This window comes from Chelmon rostratus, chromosome 7 (genome assembly GCF_017976325.1).
Source record: "Chelmon rostratus isolate fCheRos1 chromosome 7, fCheRos1.pri, whole genome shotgun sequence".
Taxonomy (NCBI): domain Eukaryota; kingdom Metazoa; phylum Chordata; class Actinopteri; order Chaetodontiformes; family Chaetodontidae; genus Chelmon; species Chelmon rostratus.
The window spans coordinates 21528683-21541698 of NC_055664.1; the positions used below are offsets into that span (position 1 = coordinate 21528683).

The 13016-nt window shown below is 40.7% G+C and overlaps 1 protein-coding gene across 2 annotated transcripts in view; it reads left to right on the forward strand.

Moving 5' to 3' along the window:
- Positions 1 to 13016, forward strand: part of nectin3a (nectin cell adhesion molecule 3a) — a 32295-nt gene that overhangs the window by 8344 nt on the left and 10935 nt on the right. The window contains exons 2-3 of one of the 2 annotated variants that reach the window (XM_041940961.1): positions 7899 to 8249; positions 12438 to 12737. In XM_041940961.1, coding sequence (XP_041796895.1) covers positions 7899 to 8249; positions 12438 to 12737 — 651 coding nt within the window. The remainder of the gene's footprint in view (positions 1 to 7898; positions 8250 to 12437; positions 12738 to 13016) is intronic. The other variant, XM_041940962.1, reaches the window with a different exon arrangement.

A 13016-nucleotide genomic window follows, 5' to 3' on the forward strand; every position in this document is an offset into this window, starting at 1 on the left:
ACAGCCTAACCTGCGAAATAAGCAGTGAAGCGACATAAAAATGGCAAAACTCACAGGCTGGGTCGGTACCGATCTGTCCTTAAGCTTCAGTTTTGAAATGAATCTTAATTTGTATTGGCCCTCAAAGCAGTTCTAAGTAAAATAACTAATATACACACCTGGCCTAAGAGTTTTCCAGTTGTTGTGTGGCATTTCCATCAAGTTAATCCACTGGATCTTCACTTCCTCAGATGGTAGGAGCAGATAAAGACTTTTGTATGGTTTTTGCAGCCAACCACAGAGAACTTGGTGTGCGTTGCTCATAATGTTACCTTTACATCTTCATGTTACCGTAGTCGTGTTTTAGTGAGGAAAATTGGATTAAATAATATAATTATTCACTGAGCTCTGTCTTTCCTCTGTTGCTATTCAAGGAATGGCTGGATAAAGTAATGTATTAAACATAGTGAATAATTCGATATAACTTCCAGGCCCCATTAGAGAACATAAATAAGATTGGATGCATGCTGGGCAGATCCAGCACTTAAAACAAAGCCTGACCATTTTTCTTGTATCAATAAAATGGGCTGTAAATATGTTAAAATGGCAATTTTCTTACACAAAGTGGTTTGCTTTTAGTCTGTCATACTGGATAAAACAGTATAATTATGTATAAAAATAGCAGTGTATTGTTCACCACCCACCAGTATTCTTCTCTGTTACACCAAAACATATTGCAAATCTTTGCACATTCCCAGATAATACTACTTTAGTGGATGTAGCCTTCAAGTGCCACTACATTATGTAGATCTCTTGAAAAAACAAAAAAAAAACAAAAAATGACATGTTGCTGCTGGTTGTCGGCAGCAACAGGCGTTATACAAGAAATCTAAAATTGGACAATCATGGGAATCATTTTAAAGAAAAACAGTCTAATTCCCTTTGGGGTCTCTGTGGCATGTGGGAAACTGTTTCCATTATGTTAGATTGGCCTAATGAAAGTACAGTAGCCCATTTAGACCCAGTCAAGGGCAGTGGAATCTGTGATTAGTATACAACCCATTGGCTCTTCTCTGCAAAGCTCCACCCACCACCACCGCTCAACAAGGCAGCCTGATCTATTTCTGTCCTAATGACTGAAGATTGAGCTTGGTTTTGTCAGATTTCTTATCAGGAAATTACAGTATTTGTCAAAGGAGAGGGATGTGTTGAAAACAACATGTCTAAAAACAATGCATCAGCTCTTGCTGAGGGTTGCGGATGGTATGGTTCATTGCTGAATTCACACTGGAGCATTGCTAAGGACACTGCTGTGAGGAAAAGCTTATTACTTGTTTTTTCACCCAACAGTTTGGGAACACAATTGTGTGGGACATGTTGGTAGAATCTTTGCAGTATGGCTGACAGCCCGTGGATGCCCGAGTCAAAGATAAGCAAATGCCAGTTTTGCATATGTGAGTCCAACATACAGTTAATCTTTTACAATCACAAAGGCTAATGTAGAGGGTTGGACCTAAATTATCACTGTGTAGCCTGTCTGTGCTATCTTTATTTGGCTTGATGGCAGGTTTCAGTGGATGCTGTGAATAATTTTCTAAAATCAATTAAACAGATACTAGGTCAACCATAAAATACCACTTGTTCTGAAAGTGTAGACGTTTCAGTTGTCTTTGCCGGATATCTGGCTAATTGCTTTATATAGTAAATGTCTAAACATTCATTCATGGCTGTCAGCTACTGAGACAAGAAAAAGGTTTTTTGAGAACACTAAGCTATCTAAAAAAGGACAGGAGCAGTAGGGTTGCAGTTGATGAGCTAGCAGACTCTGACATGAACATCACTTCTGCCCCAGTGCAATTTTCAGCACTGCTGCGGAGTGCTGGTGAGTGCAGTGCAGTCTCTGTTAACATCAACATGTTAGGGATGTTATACACTTAAGCTCTAATTGAGAAAGACTCCCTTTGTAGTGTAACCTCCAAAATAAAGTTACTTATTCACACAGCAGATTGAAAAATGCCTATCCTTGCCTTCTGTGACCATCTGTGACTTTTTCCAGTAGACTTTTCTGAAATTGTACATTTTGTTATACATTTACTATGTGCATGGTAAAAAAAACATTGCTGTCCTCCTCTGAATCCATAGTACTGTGTGCACATGCTGGAATACCTCAACCCCCCACAAAAAACAATAACAAATCCCACACAATAAGACAGGATGCTGTAGGAGTGTTTGTATTCCTTTGATACACAGTGGCAGACATTGTCCTTCACAAGTTCTCCTCCATAGCTGTAGTTGACTCTATGAGAGGTTGTAACCTACACATTTTGTATGTCAAAATTATTGATCCTTTTCTTATAAGCATGGATCTTTAATCAAATGTGACCTGGATGAGAAGGGCACAAAAGTCCACATTGGCATGGGGGAGCAATGAGAAAAAGGTTTTGAAGAGGACAGTGACATGTGAAAGAGGCCTGCCTGCCTCCGTGTTAAAGGCCTGTCAGCCTGTGTTTGTCTCCACCATGAATTAGCCCACTGAAAAACCCTCACACCCTCACAGGATACAATGCTAGGAAGGAAGGGGGTAGATTTGAGCTGGTGTAGGAACTAATGTTTTTTTCACACTGCACAAATATTTCTTAAGATAAAGACATGCCATAAAACACACCACCACTTGGCCTGTCCTGTCTCTAACTTACTGAGACAGAGTTATAGGCCTCACAAATAAAGCAGTGGGGCCTGTGTTAGGCATATAGGCATTGTCTGATTTTTTTTTTGCCCAGTCACCTCTTCAGAGAGTAACAATACCAAACAAATGGCTCCATGCTGCCTATTGACTTCTTTGAGTTTGCAGTGTTTAAAGGCACAGATAACTCTCAGAAAATACAGGCCCCAGTGGTTTCTGTTAGTAAAATTTACAAGTGCTATTGAAAATTCTCAGCTGTTACAATTTTAGTTCATTTTATACAAATTACCCACCTGTGGCTGCTGTTTGACACTCTCTTTTGAAATGCCTTTCTCATGTTTCTTCAGTTTTAATGTTTTGTTTTGTTTTTTTACGTACTTACTTTGCGTACTTACTTTTTTCACTTTGCGGGCTTGGCTCGGGTCAGGAACAGTTGCTGTTATGGACTGACGCCTGTTGAGTCATTATTGAGTGACTATTTTATGACTATATCTAATAGTCATATTTAATCAATATTCATAGATCCATTTGGATGCTTTGTGTGAGGTTGGCAGAGTTTGCCTATGCAGTTTTAAAATGCATGTTAATGAACATTTTTGAAATGTGACCTTGAGAGTAAGATGGAAGTTTAATAGTCAGTTAATGTTGCCATTGGCCCATAGTAGATTTTAGTGCCCGGAAGGAGTATAAAGTACTGCACTCATTAAATAGTGATGAAGCACTGCCCCTCAGACTGTGTCCACCCCATACTTACACTTGAAATTTACCGAAGCGAACAAGAGTGTGAGGACTAGGCTAGGTGCGGTGCAATATGATTATTATTAGTATTTAATTACAAGATAACTCTGGTTTATTTATCATACTCCTCAAACTAACTGTTGAGAGCTGGGAACACAGCAACATCGCTAAAAAGTAGTTCAACGGGGTAACAAACACCAGGTGTCAAATGATAATGCAAAGTTAGCCAAACTTAGGTGGGAGCTTTTTGTGCAGTGAGGGATCATTACTAATGTTACAGGTGTGCTGACTCTCAGTTCTATGTCCGAATAGAGTTGTAGATAATATGGCTAAACTGTTTGCCATGTTGCAGGATTTCAAAATGTCCGCAGTTAGTTTAGTGAGAACATAAATGGTGCATGGCAGCATAAATGGTAGAATTGATGGCCAAGGTACAAAAAATATGCCGAAAAAAACTGAATGATTATAAAAGCAGACATTGCAAAGTCTGCACAGCCTGCATGCTGTCTATGTGTTCAGCAGCAGACTTGGTGGTCTGAACTACTGTCAGACTGTCATTTCCTGCCATGTATTATAATATGAGTTTGTAAAAATGATTGACCCACCCTAGTTACATTTTTATGTCCTCACATAGTTCACACTGTTGTTAAAGTCTTTTCTTTGGTCCATCTCACTCCTGTACTTCCTCTCAATAACTGCCCTATATCTTCTTTTGTGTCCTTATTCATCCTTGCCTCACTATATTCATTTCTGAATGCTGAGCACTTAGTTTCCTCTTGCTTTAGTCCTAAACCACACTCCTCCTGCACAGATCTCATGTCTGCATTCTTCTCCTGTGAGGTCTTCAGATCAGTCCCTCCTGAGTGCTGTTTGACATGATAATCTATGTATGGAGTTTGTCTACATGAACATGACATATTGTCTATTTTGTTGCTGCTTGTAAATGTGTCTGGCCTTGGATCCTGCTTGTCTCACACAGCTCTGACATGCGCTGCAGGCTGCATTGTGAGGATCTGAAGCCAGGAGACAGCCTCCTCTGCGGAGGTCAGGGCTGTAGCTGGGTCAGGTCTGAGTAGGTGGAGATTTTGGCTCATCGAGTGGCCGACGTGGAATGTTTGAGCCGGTTGCCAGGCAAAGAGGAAGGTTTTGATTTACCATTGCGTCTTTCGAGCAGCTTGTCGCAATTAGTGATGTCAGGAGGGAAGGAAACAAATATGAAGCATTTCTTCAAAGGGCAAACATATCCTTCTCATGAGTTCATTGTTTCCTTGGGTTTCTCAAGGAAAAGGGGCAAAAGTGCAGCCTATTTCTCCTCGGTCAAATTAGGGTTTACAGGCCAGGGTTCTTCCTGTTCTCTGGTGCAGGGTGTCTCACTTTGAGCTGACTAAAGTTGCAAAGTATCAAAACAGTGACACAGCAGAAAAATTTTCTCAGTTGATGGATAACCAGTAATGAAACTTGTGAAAAACCCAGGCTGTGCCTCAGCTCTGTCGCAGTATAGCACCTATTTCCTTGATGAAACAGCTTTGTTCAACACACTGCTTACATTTCATTTGCCTGCAGTATTTTAGATAATATTTCGCGGTGCTCTAGTTTGCGAGTCCTGGCTGTGTGCTTCATGGTACAGCTAGCAGTGCCAAGTTTCCCCACTCTCCTCCTGGCTGTGTAGGTATCCCATGCAGAGGCCATCTGTCTCCTCCCTTAATGGTAAGGGTGGAGTCCTCTTTAAGCACTTCCCCCCTTTCTCTCCCTCCTTTCCTCATTACTTCCAAATGCTTACTGTAAAACAAACAGCGTGGCATGGATGGAGTCTAGTTTCTTCGTATGCTTTGACAGGCTTGAAAGCTGACACACTGAGATAGACAAACTACGTACGGTAGCAGTTGGAGTGTCGTGTCAGGTAGCTGTAGTATGTAGAGCATGTTAGGGAGAAGCCTTTTCTGAGACACGTGTCTGCATGCATCAACTCAATGTCATGCATACCATGCATATTAGTTTACTACTCAGATAACTAGAGCAGCAGGACAATTTTTATCATCTATAGTCTTGTCCCAGGTATAGATACGTATTTACAAACATTTATTTCCTGTCAAGCTTTTGTCATGGAAATAGAATTTTGTTATATGTTGACAGGCAAAACAACTGAGTTGCAGTAGTAAAGTGGCAGCAAACAGCTGTTTTGTCATCTCAGATGACTGTTGAGTGGAGAACGCACACAGCTTTGACCCTGATTCTCCCCCACACCAGCACTCCTGCGGGACGCAATGCAAACACAGGGTAACACATGCACTGCAAAGCACATTATAGCAGTGTGGGCTTTTTTTCAGGCAAAATCATGATTCAAAGGTGGAGAGTAACCGATCCCTAAATTATCTTGGAGAAATGAAATAATAATCCAAAGTGACTTTCCTAAGTGTCTCTCCAAGTGAATAACATATAAGGCAAGCTAAGTTAAATACTTTAGGTTAAAAGGTTAAGAGCCTAAATACAGTGCAGGACTGTGTGATATTAGTTTACACAGTAAGGCAGAAAACATAAGGAAAATATTTTGGAAATGTTGGTCAGCAGAGAAAAAAACAAACAGGAAAGCCAAAGTATTGTAGCACAGCATGACAATTCACAACACAATGTAGCATACATTTAGGACTCAGCAGCCATTCAAACAAAATGCCTGACAAACATGGCCACACTCTTATTCCTTATTTTGGAAGAGCGAAACTGTGTATGTGTGTATGTGTATGTGTGTGTGTGTGTGTGTGTGTGTGTGTGTGTGTGTGTGTGTGTGTGTGTGTGTGTGTGTGTGTGTGTGTGTGTGTGTGTGTGTGTGTGTGTGTGTGTTTCTCTCTCTCTCTGTGTGTGTGTGTAATCACTAAAATTATAGGGGACGTAATGGAGCACGGGGAGCCTCAGCCTCTTTTGGCTTTATTCCTCACAAACCAAGATAGCATTGCTGTGGCTTACCACTTACATTCATGCCAAAGACTCAAAATACCAGCCAGTGGACCACTTTTATAAGCTTTACTCCATACACATCCGAGACTACGTACAAAGTGGAAATTTATGACTCCCAAATATAGCTTACTCTCACTGCAACCGTGTCAAGAAAACTGAGACATACTGTTTGAATATTTGAATCAGCTTTTTACATTTCATCTATAAAGCAAACATTCTCACAAGGATTAATGTGGATCTACTGTGCAATCCACTTTTGAATTTGTAAAGCTTGTTAAAAATGTTTCTATCAGTGACTCATTTGTGTGATTATACTCACAAAAAAAAGAGCTCAGATGCATTTTTTTTCTGTTCAGAGCTATGGCCATAACCTGTAATTTAGGATTTATTTCCGGTTAGTTTTCCAAGATACTGCATTCATTCCCACTGAGTTGGTTGTTTTTGTTTTCTATTGCTACAACCCAGTAGCACATCTATCAACTGGGCATGCTCATTACTGTCCATACAGCATGCACATCATGAACAGTCATATGCTCTTTACTGTTGATTTGTCAAAGATTTCTGTGACCATTTGTTGTCACATGCTAATTGTGTCTTTCTTGGCTTTCAGGAATTACAGCATTAAAATGAACGTTAACGTTCAAAACTAAGTTTACATTGTTTAAAACTACTTATTCAAAAAAAGCTGTGGTGGGTTTCAAGTCAAATTAAGGGTCTCATAAAAAAAGGGAACAGCCATCAAATTGCTTGTTTTGTTTCATCTTCTTCCAGGGGGCTTTTTTTCTGTTTAAAAGGTGCCCAGATGATTAGCAAGAAGGACCGTCTGAGTGTCCTGCAGTGAAAGTGTGTTGCTTATTAAGAGGCAAAGCAAGGCACTTAGAGTAACACAGATGAAGTCTGGTGTTTTTTTTTAACCTCAGGAAAAATATGTCTGAAACAAACAATGGCTATTAATGAGGCTATGGGATGACTGGTAATTTTGATAATGAGTGAGGGACTTGACTGCATGATACACAGCTGTACTGCAGCTTGTAGAAATCTAGTCAAGTAATTTAATCTGAGTCTCACTGCTGCTTTGACATTATGGATGGAACACACTGGTAATAACACCCATGTGCAAAAGTCCTGACAATTTCTATGTAGTCTCACATGTGAGTGGTGGAGAATTGTGTCTCAGTACAGGTAGATGCCGTGTAGGTCTATGCTAATGGACTGTTTCCCAGCATTAACACTGATCAGTACTCCAGAAAAGCAATTTTCTCCACACCAGCTCGCTGGATTGGCACATCCTAGCTACTGTAGTTTGACTTCTAATCTTGTCTGGTAATGGTATGTCTTCTTCTGTGGTGTTATAGTTGTCACGCTGAACGAGAAAAAACATGCTGTTTGACAAATTGAATCTAGATTTGAATTCACAGACAATTTTCCTCCACTGCTAGACACCAGAGAACAAAAACTTCTATTTCTGAATCCAGTGCAGTGACGTTGTCATGAGCGATGCATTTTTACAATTGAATTAAATCTTATCTCTCTCCTTTAATCTCAGCAGGTGTGAGCAGTAACCAGGTGGTTGTTCCTGAGAAAGTGAATGCAGTGCTGGGGAAGAACATCACACTGAGCTGCAGAATAGAAGTGGGCTCCAACCTCAGTCTCACGCAGAGCTCCTGGGAGCGTCGTCTTCCTTCAGGCACCATTACCCTGGCAGTGTTCAACCCCGAGTTTGGGATCTCCATCTCTCAAGAGTATGCCAAACGCATCTCGTTTGTTTCCCCTTCTGTACGAGATGCTACCATTACCATTGGAGGAGCCAGCTTTGCAGATATCGGGTCCTACATCTGCAAAGTGGCAACATTTCCCCTGGGCAATACCCAAGCATCAACCCTTGTTAATGTATTAGGTAAAGTACAGCTCTGCCACTTACTCTTTCATTGTATTGAGTGATTCTTCATGCTGTTCTTATATCTTACTTTTCAAAGCAGGACATTGCTGGTTTTGATTTTTGAGTAACTACCTAGACAGAGACCATGTAAACGTACTTTCCAATAGGAATCTGTAGCTGCTGTGGTGTGGTCCCAATCTCACTCACCCCAGTTTCACTCAATGTGAAAAACTGCTACGTCAGGTTTAAATTAGTTTCACTGAGTCTCCATAATGTTATCCATAAGGCCGTTTACATTTTCACACAAAATAAACATATTAACACTTGAATGGAATATGCAGACATTCTACTCATGTAGCAACCATGTAAACAGAGAGCACGAAAGCTCAGTCCCAACTTGATGCAACTAGTTGCATGCAACAACAACTTAATTGTAGGGTGTGATACAGAGTGACTCTCTGCATGTTCAGTCGCACTTAAACAAGCTGCATGAAAAAGTTTCATTTGTTGCACTGGTTTTAAAACTGCAATGTGCAGTTTTTTCCCTGGAGGCAGTGAGGATTATTGTTAGTTCTGCTGTCTGTACCCTTTGTCACTAATTATGAAATCATACCTCAGACTGAGTAATGTACATTTGTAAAGCACTCACAGGCAGTGAGGAAGCAGATGACAAACTTCAATCTTCAGTGTAAAAACATATTTAGTAAAAAATGCTATACTTTTGGGTATCTGCACATTTAACATGACCACAGTTTGTAATAAATACCCCCAAAATCAATAATAAACATACAACACAGCATCACACCCTATACCCAGATCTATTTATTCATTGCTTCTTATAGGAAAACGTACATTTGAATGGAAATTCTCATTTTTCTTGTTTTCCCAAAGTGTATACATACAATATATTCCAGTGTGCATATATATCACACACCATGTGGACACATAACTTCTTTGAGGAGCATGAACGTTGAACTTTCTCTGTGGTCAGCACATGTTTCAAAGCCCTAAATGGGTGGTTGGATTGCACTCAGGCAGAGCTGAGAGTAAAAGATTGCACTGTAGGCAGTAGTTTCTTGTCTCCCTCCAGAGAGTGAAGGAGACTGATGACTAATGAGTGGTACATTAAGTGCTGCTGTGACAGCCACAGTGTCTGGGACCTCACAGAGTTCAACTGCACCTTGCTCTCCTCCGTGAGCAGCTTCTCAGGCATGGCTCATACAAATACATACATGCACACCCATACACAAATACATGCTTAGGCCTACTTTACAATTCAGATGTAATTAGGGTGTAATTATGGAGGAAATGTATGTTCTTCGCAATTTGATACATGTCATGTTGGAATGAGGTTATCCCATAGGGTATTTTTCTTAGAGAGGGGACAACACAACACAAGACCTAATGTCAGCAGATTCAAGTTCCCAAGGCAGCGATAAACCATGGCCTCTTCATCTCTGCATTTTTTTTAGGTTGACTTGTACCTTTTTCACAAGGCTGTTTTGCAATACATGTTGGCAATATATGTGTTTTGAACCTGCGTTTTTGCAGTGCTTACTGCATTTGTTTCAGTTTAAATATGTCTTTTCGTACTTAACTCAAAATTCCCAGTCTTGGTTCATGTTTATACTCTGAAGTTTATGAGAGAGCACTTGACCTCATTTTCATTCCTTTCAAATTAACTAAAGTAAATCAATGAAAAGGCCGAAACCCATAAATAATAGACCAAAGTCACGACATGCAATGTAATGATTAACAGGTGCAGTGGACACTGACTTAATTTCAAAACTTACACTCCTGATGCAAACCTTTCTTTTCACAGTCAGTATCATGAGACACTCAACACTCAATATTTGTTTTGGCCCAAAACCTTCTTGCTTTCTTTTTTCATCCTCATGTCTGGAACTTCTCATTGAAAAGGCCCAAGCATTTCAGGAACAGTTCAACAGGAACTGCGCTACAGTGCGTGAGCCAAAAGTCCCCACCAGTAAGCAACAGGAAGGAACCAGAGGAGGAAAATATGACACATAAAGTGAATGAATTTGAATGACCCTTTGTTTGAAAGTGCTGACAGGTGAATAGGAAATTTAATGAACAGTAATTGATGTTCTTACAAACAAAACATTCACACACATTAAGTTGGCATAGCAGATTTTATTGATTCTGCTGCAGATATTTTTTTGACTTTATCAGCCTAACTTCACATTTGAGCTTTGTCCTCCTGCCATGAACTGCATTCTTTTATGTTTAAAGCTGTGTGTTCATCCATGTGGTCAATAATGCAGCTATTTTTTGCTGAGTCATGACATTGAGATGTCACCCCCACAGAGAGATGCCTAAAGTTGCTTACTCATTGAGGCCAAAAACCAGTGTCATAGTTTCTGTGGTGAAAAGTGTTTCATTTCTCCTTTCAGTCTATTCAAATTATGCTGAATTGTCCCCAGTTCTTGGCTCATAAAGCTATATATTTTCTCACACATTGCTATAAGTCCTACTTATTTTCTTGCTGTTATCTATCAGCTAAGAAGGCCAACGTTAGCTAACAGCTTACTTGCAGATAATTTCATTGATCTTGAGCTTTGCCATGTCTGGCTTCATTTGCACAACAAATTGTGGTTGTTTTGCATCTCAAACTTGATTTTGGTGCTTGACAGCATTTAATCTTTATCCAAGCTCCAATGTTATGCATTACAGCATCCAAAATCTAAAACAGAAATAATGGCTATAGATCATCATATCCCTCTTTCTATGGGTTCCCATTGTGACGTCAGTGTTTGGTGTGCACATGTGGATCAGTGTGTATGTGGGTGGGAAAGGGCAAGTGAAGCCAGTTTTGCTGAAGGGAAATCGTTACCCTCTCCCCTGAAGCATCTCCACTCAGCCAAAGCGTTCCCCTCCCTTCCTGACAGCAACTCCAAATTAACACGTCTCTCTGATTTAGTTATTGTGAAGCTTCAGCCAGCTCGCCTCTTAACATAGAGCGGCCACTGTTTATAGTCAGAGGCCTGTAAGGAGAGGCACAGAGAAGTGAGTGAAGAATGTGAGGTGGATCCCCGCCCCTGCCCTGGGTACAGGAGACGCCAGGTTTTATTTTTGGAAAAGGGGGGTGCCAGGAGTTATTTGAATGTGTTGTTGGACCTCCTGCTCGGCTGGGAAGGAGTGGGGTGGCAGATGTCTTTGAGGTGATGGCCTTGTCTTATGGATTAGGCTGATATGTGGCCCCACGTGCCGCCTTTAAAACTGTCACCATTGCCGTCGCAGTAAGTGGAACAGCTGTTAGTGCTGTTTTAAGAGGGACAGAGATGGAGGAGGTGGTACTCTGCAAGACAAAGAATAAATGAATGAAGGAGGGAAATTCTAGTCATGGTTAATGGAAATGTAAACTTGTGTAACCTGTGTAGCCAGTTTACTTCTCTTCCCCTCCATTGTGGTCTCCCCTCCCTCAGCAGACTGTCCTGTTTCGTCTTTTGTCTTGCTGAATTTTCCCATGTGTCGTTTCTGACAGGTTGTGATTATTAAACACGGCCTCATATGTGTTTTTAGGCCAGTGCAGCATAAGGGAAACTGTTTGTACAACAGGTAGAGGGTTGTGTTATTCAGGTCACGTCCCTCTTGCATAGATCTGTTTTGCCTCTGATCAGAAAATCCTTGGTACATCTAAACCTCCAGTTATTCTCCAGAAGCTGGGATGACATTACTCCAGCTCTACAGTACTGAGAAGTGTACAGTAATTTAGCTCCTCATCTTCCAGTACAACACCATCGAATACAAACACAACAGTCTTTAATGTCAGTAGCCCCCAATTGTGCAATTTTAAGGGTTCTTCCACAAACTCATATACATACTTCAGGCATTGATTTGCTTCGCTACAGCATACAGTTCGACCAATAAATTACCCTTCCTCAAACAGTCCATACTTTGTTTGACAGACAACAATAAAGACAGCTGTGTCTCCACTGAAATGCCTCCATATGATTGAATAGCATGGTTCATCAATTTTTAATGCATATTGTATGTGAAATGGAAGAAGTCAATCTGCTCTCTCTGTATACTCAGTATACTAAAGCCACTTCCTTCTGTCTATACACTCTGTGATGGACATTATTTATTCATATACATACACAGAAAGATCAATATTCATTTTGTAATCTTTTCTCCATTCATTCAGTCCCTCTCTTACCCTTTCTCTCTGTCTCTTCCTCACAGTGGAGCCAAAGGTCTTTGTGTCTGCCGGCCCCACAGCTCTGCTGGATGGTGGGAATGAGTCACTGGTGGCCACCTGTATAGCGGAGCGTGGCCGTCCCGCCGCTGAGGTTTTCTGGGAGACGGAGCTGTATGGGCGAAGTGAGAAGCAAAGTCAAGATGAGGCCAATGGCACCAGCACCACACATGTGCGCTACATGTGGCAACCGCAAAGCTACGCTCAGGGGAAGACGCTTACCTGTGTTGTGCGCCATCCAGCCCTGCAAACAGAGTTTCGCATACCTTACATACTAAATGTTCAATGTAAGTGCTGAATTCTAAGGCCTCTTCAATGTCTGTGCTATGTCTTTTGTCATCTGACATAATGTGATATTCTGTATTTTCCTCATCTTTCAAAAGACCAAAACCAACAATTAACTGAATTGAACCCACTACTTCTGTTAAGAAAACAACAACATCTCGATGCCAAATTGGCTGTTTTTCAGATATTAATTCAGTTTCAGATTCAAATTTAGTTTTTCTTTAGATGTATGTAGCCAAAAACATACTTTCCCCAATGTAATGAAATGGAAATAATGAAAG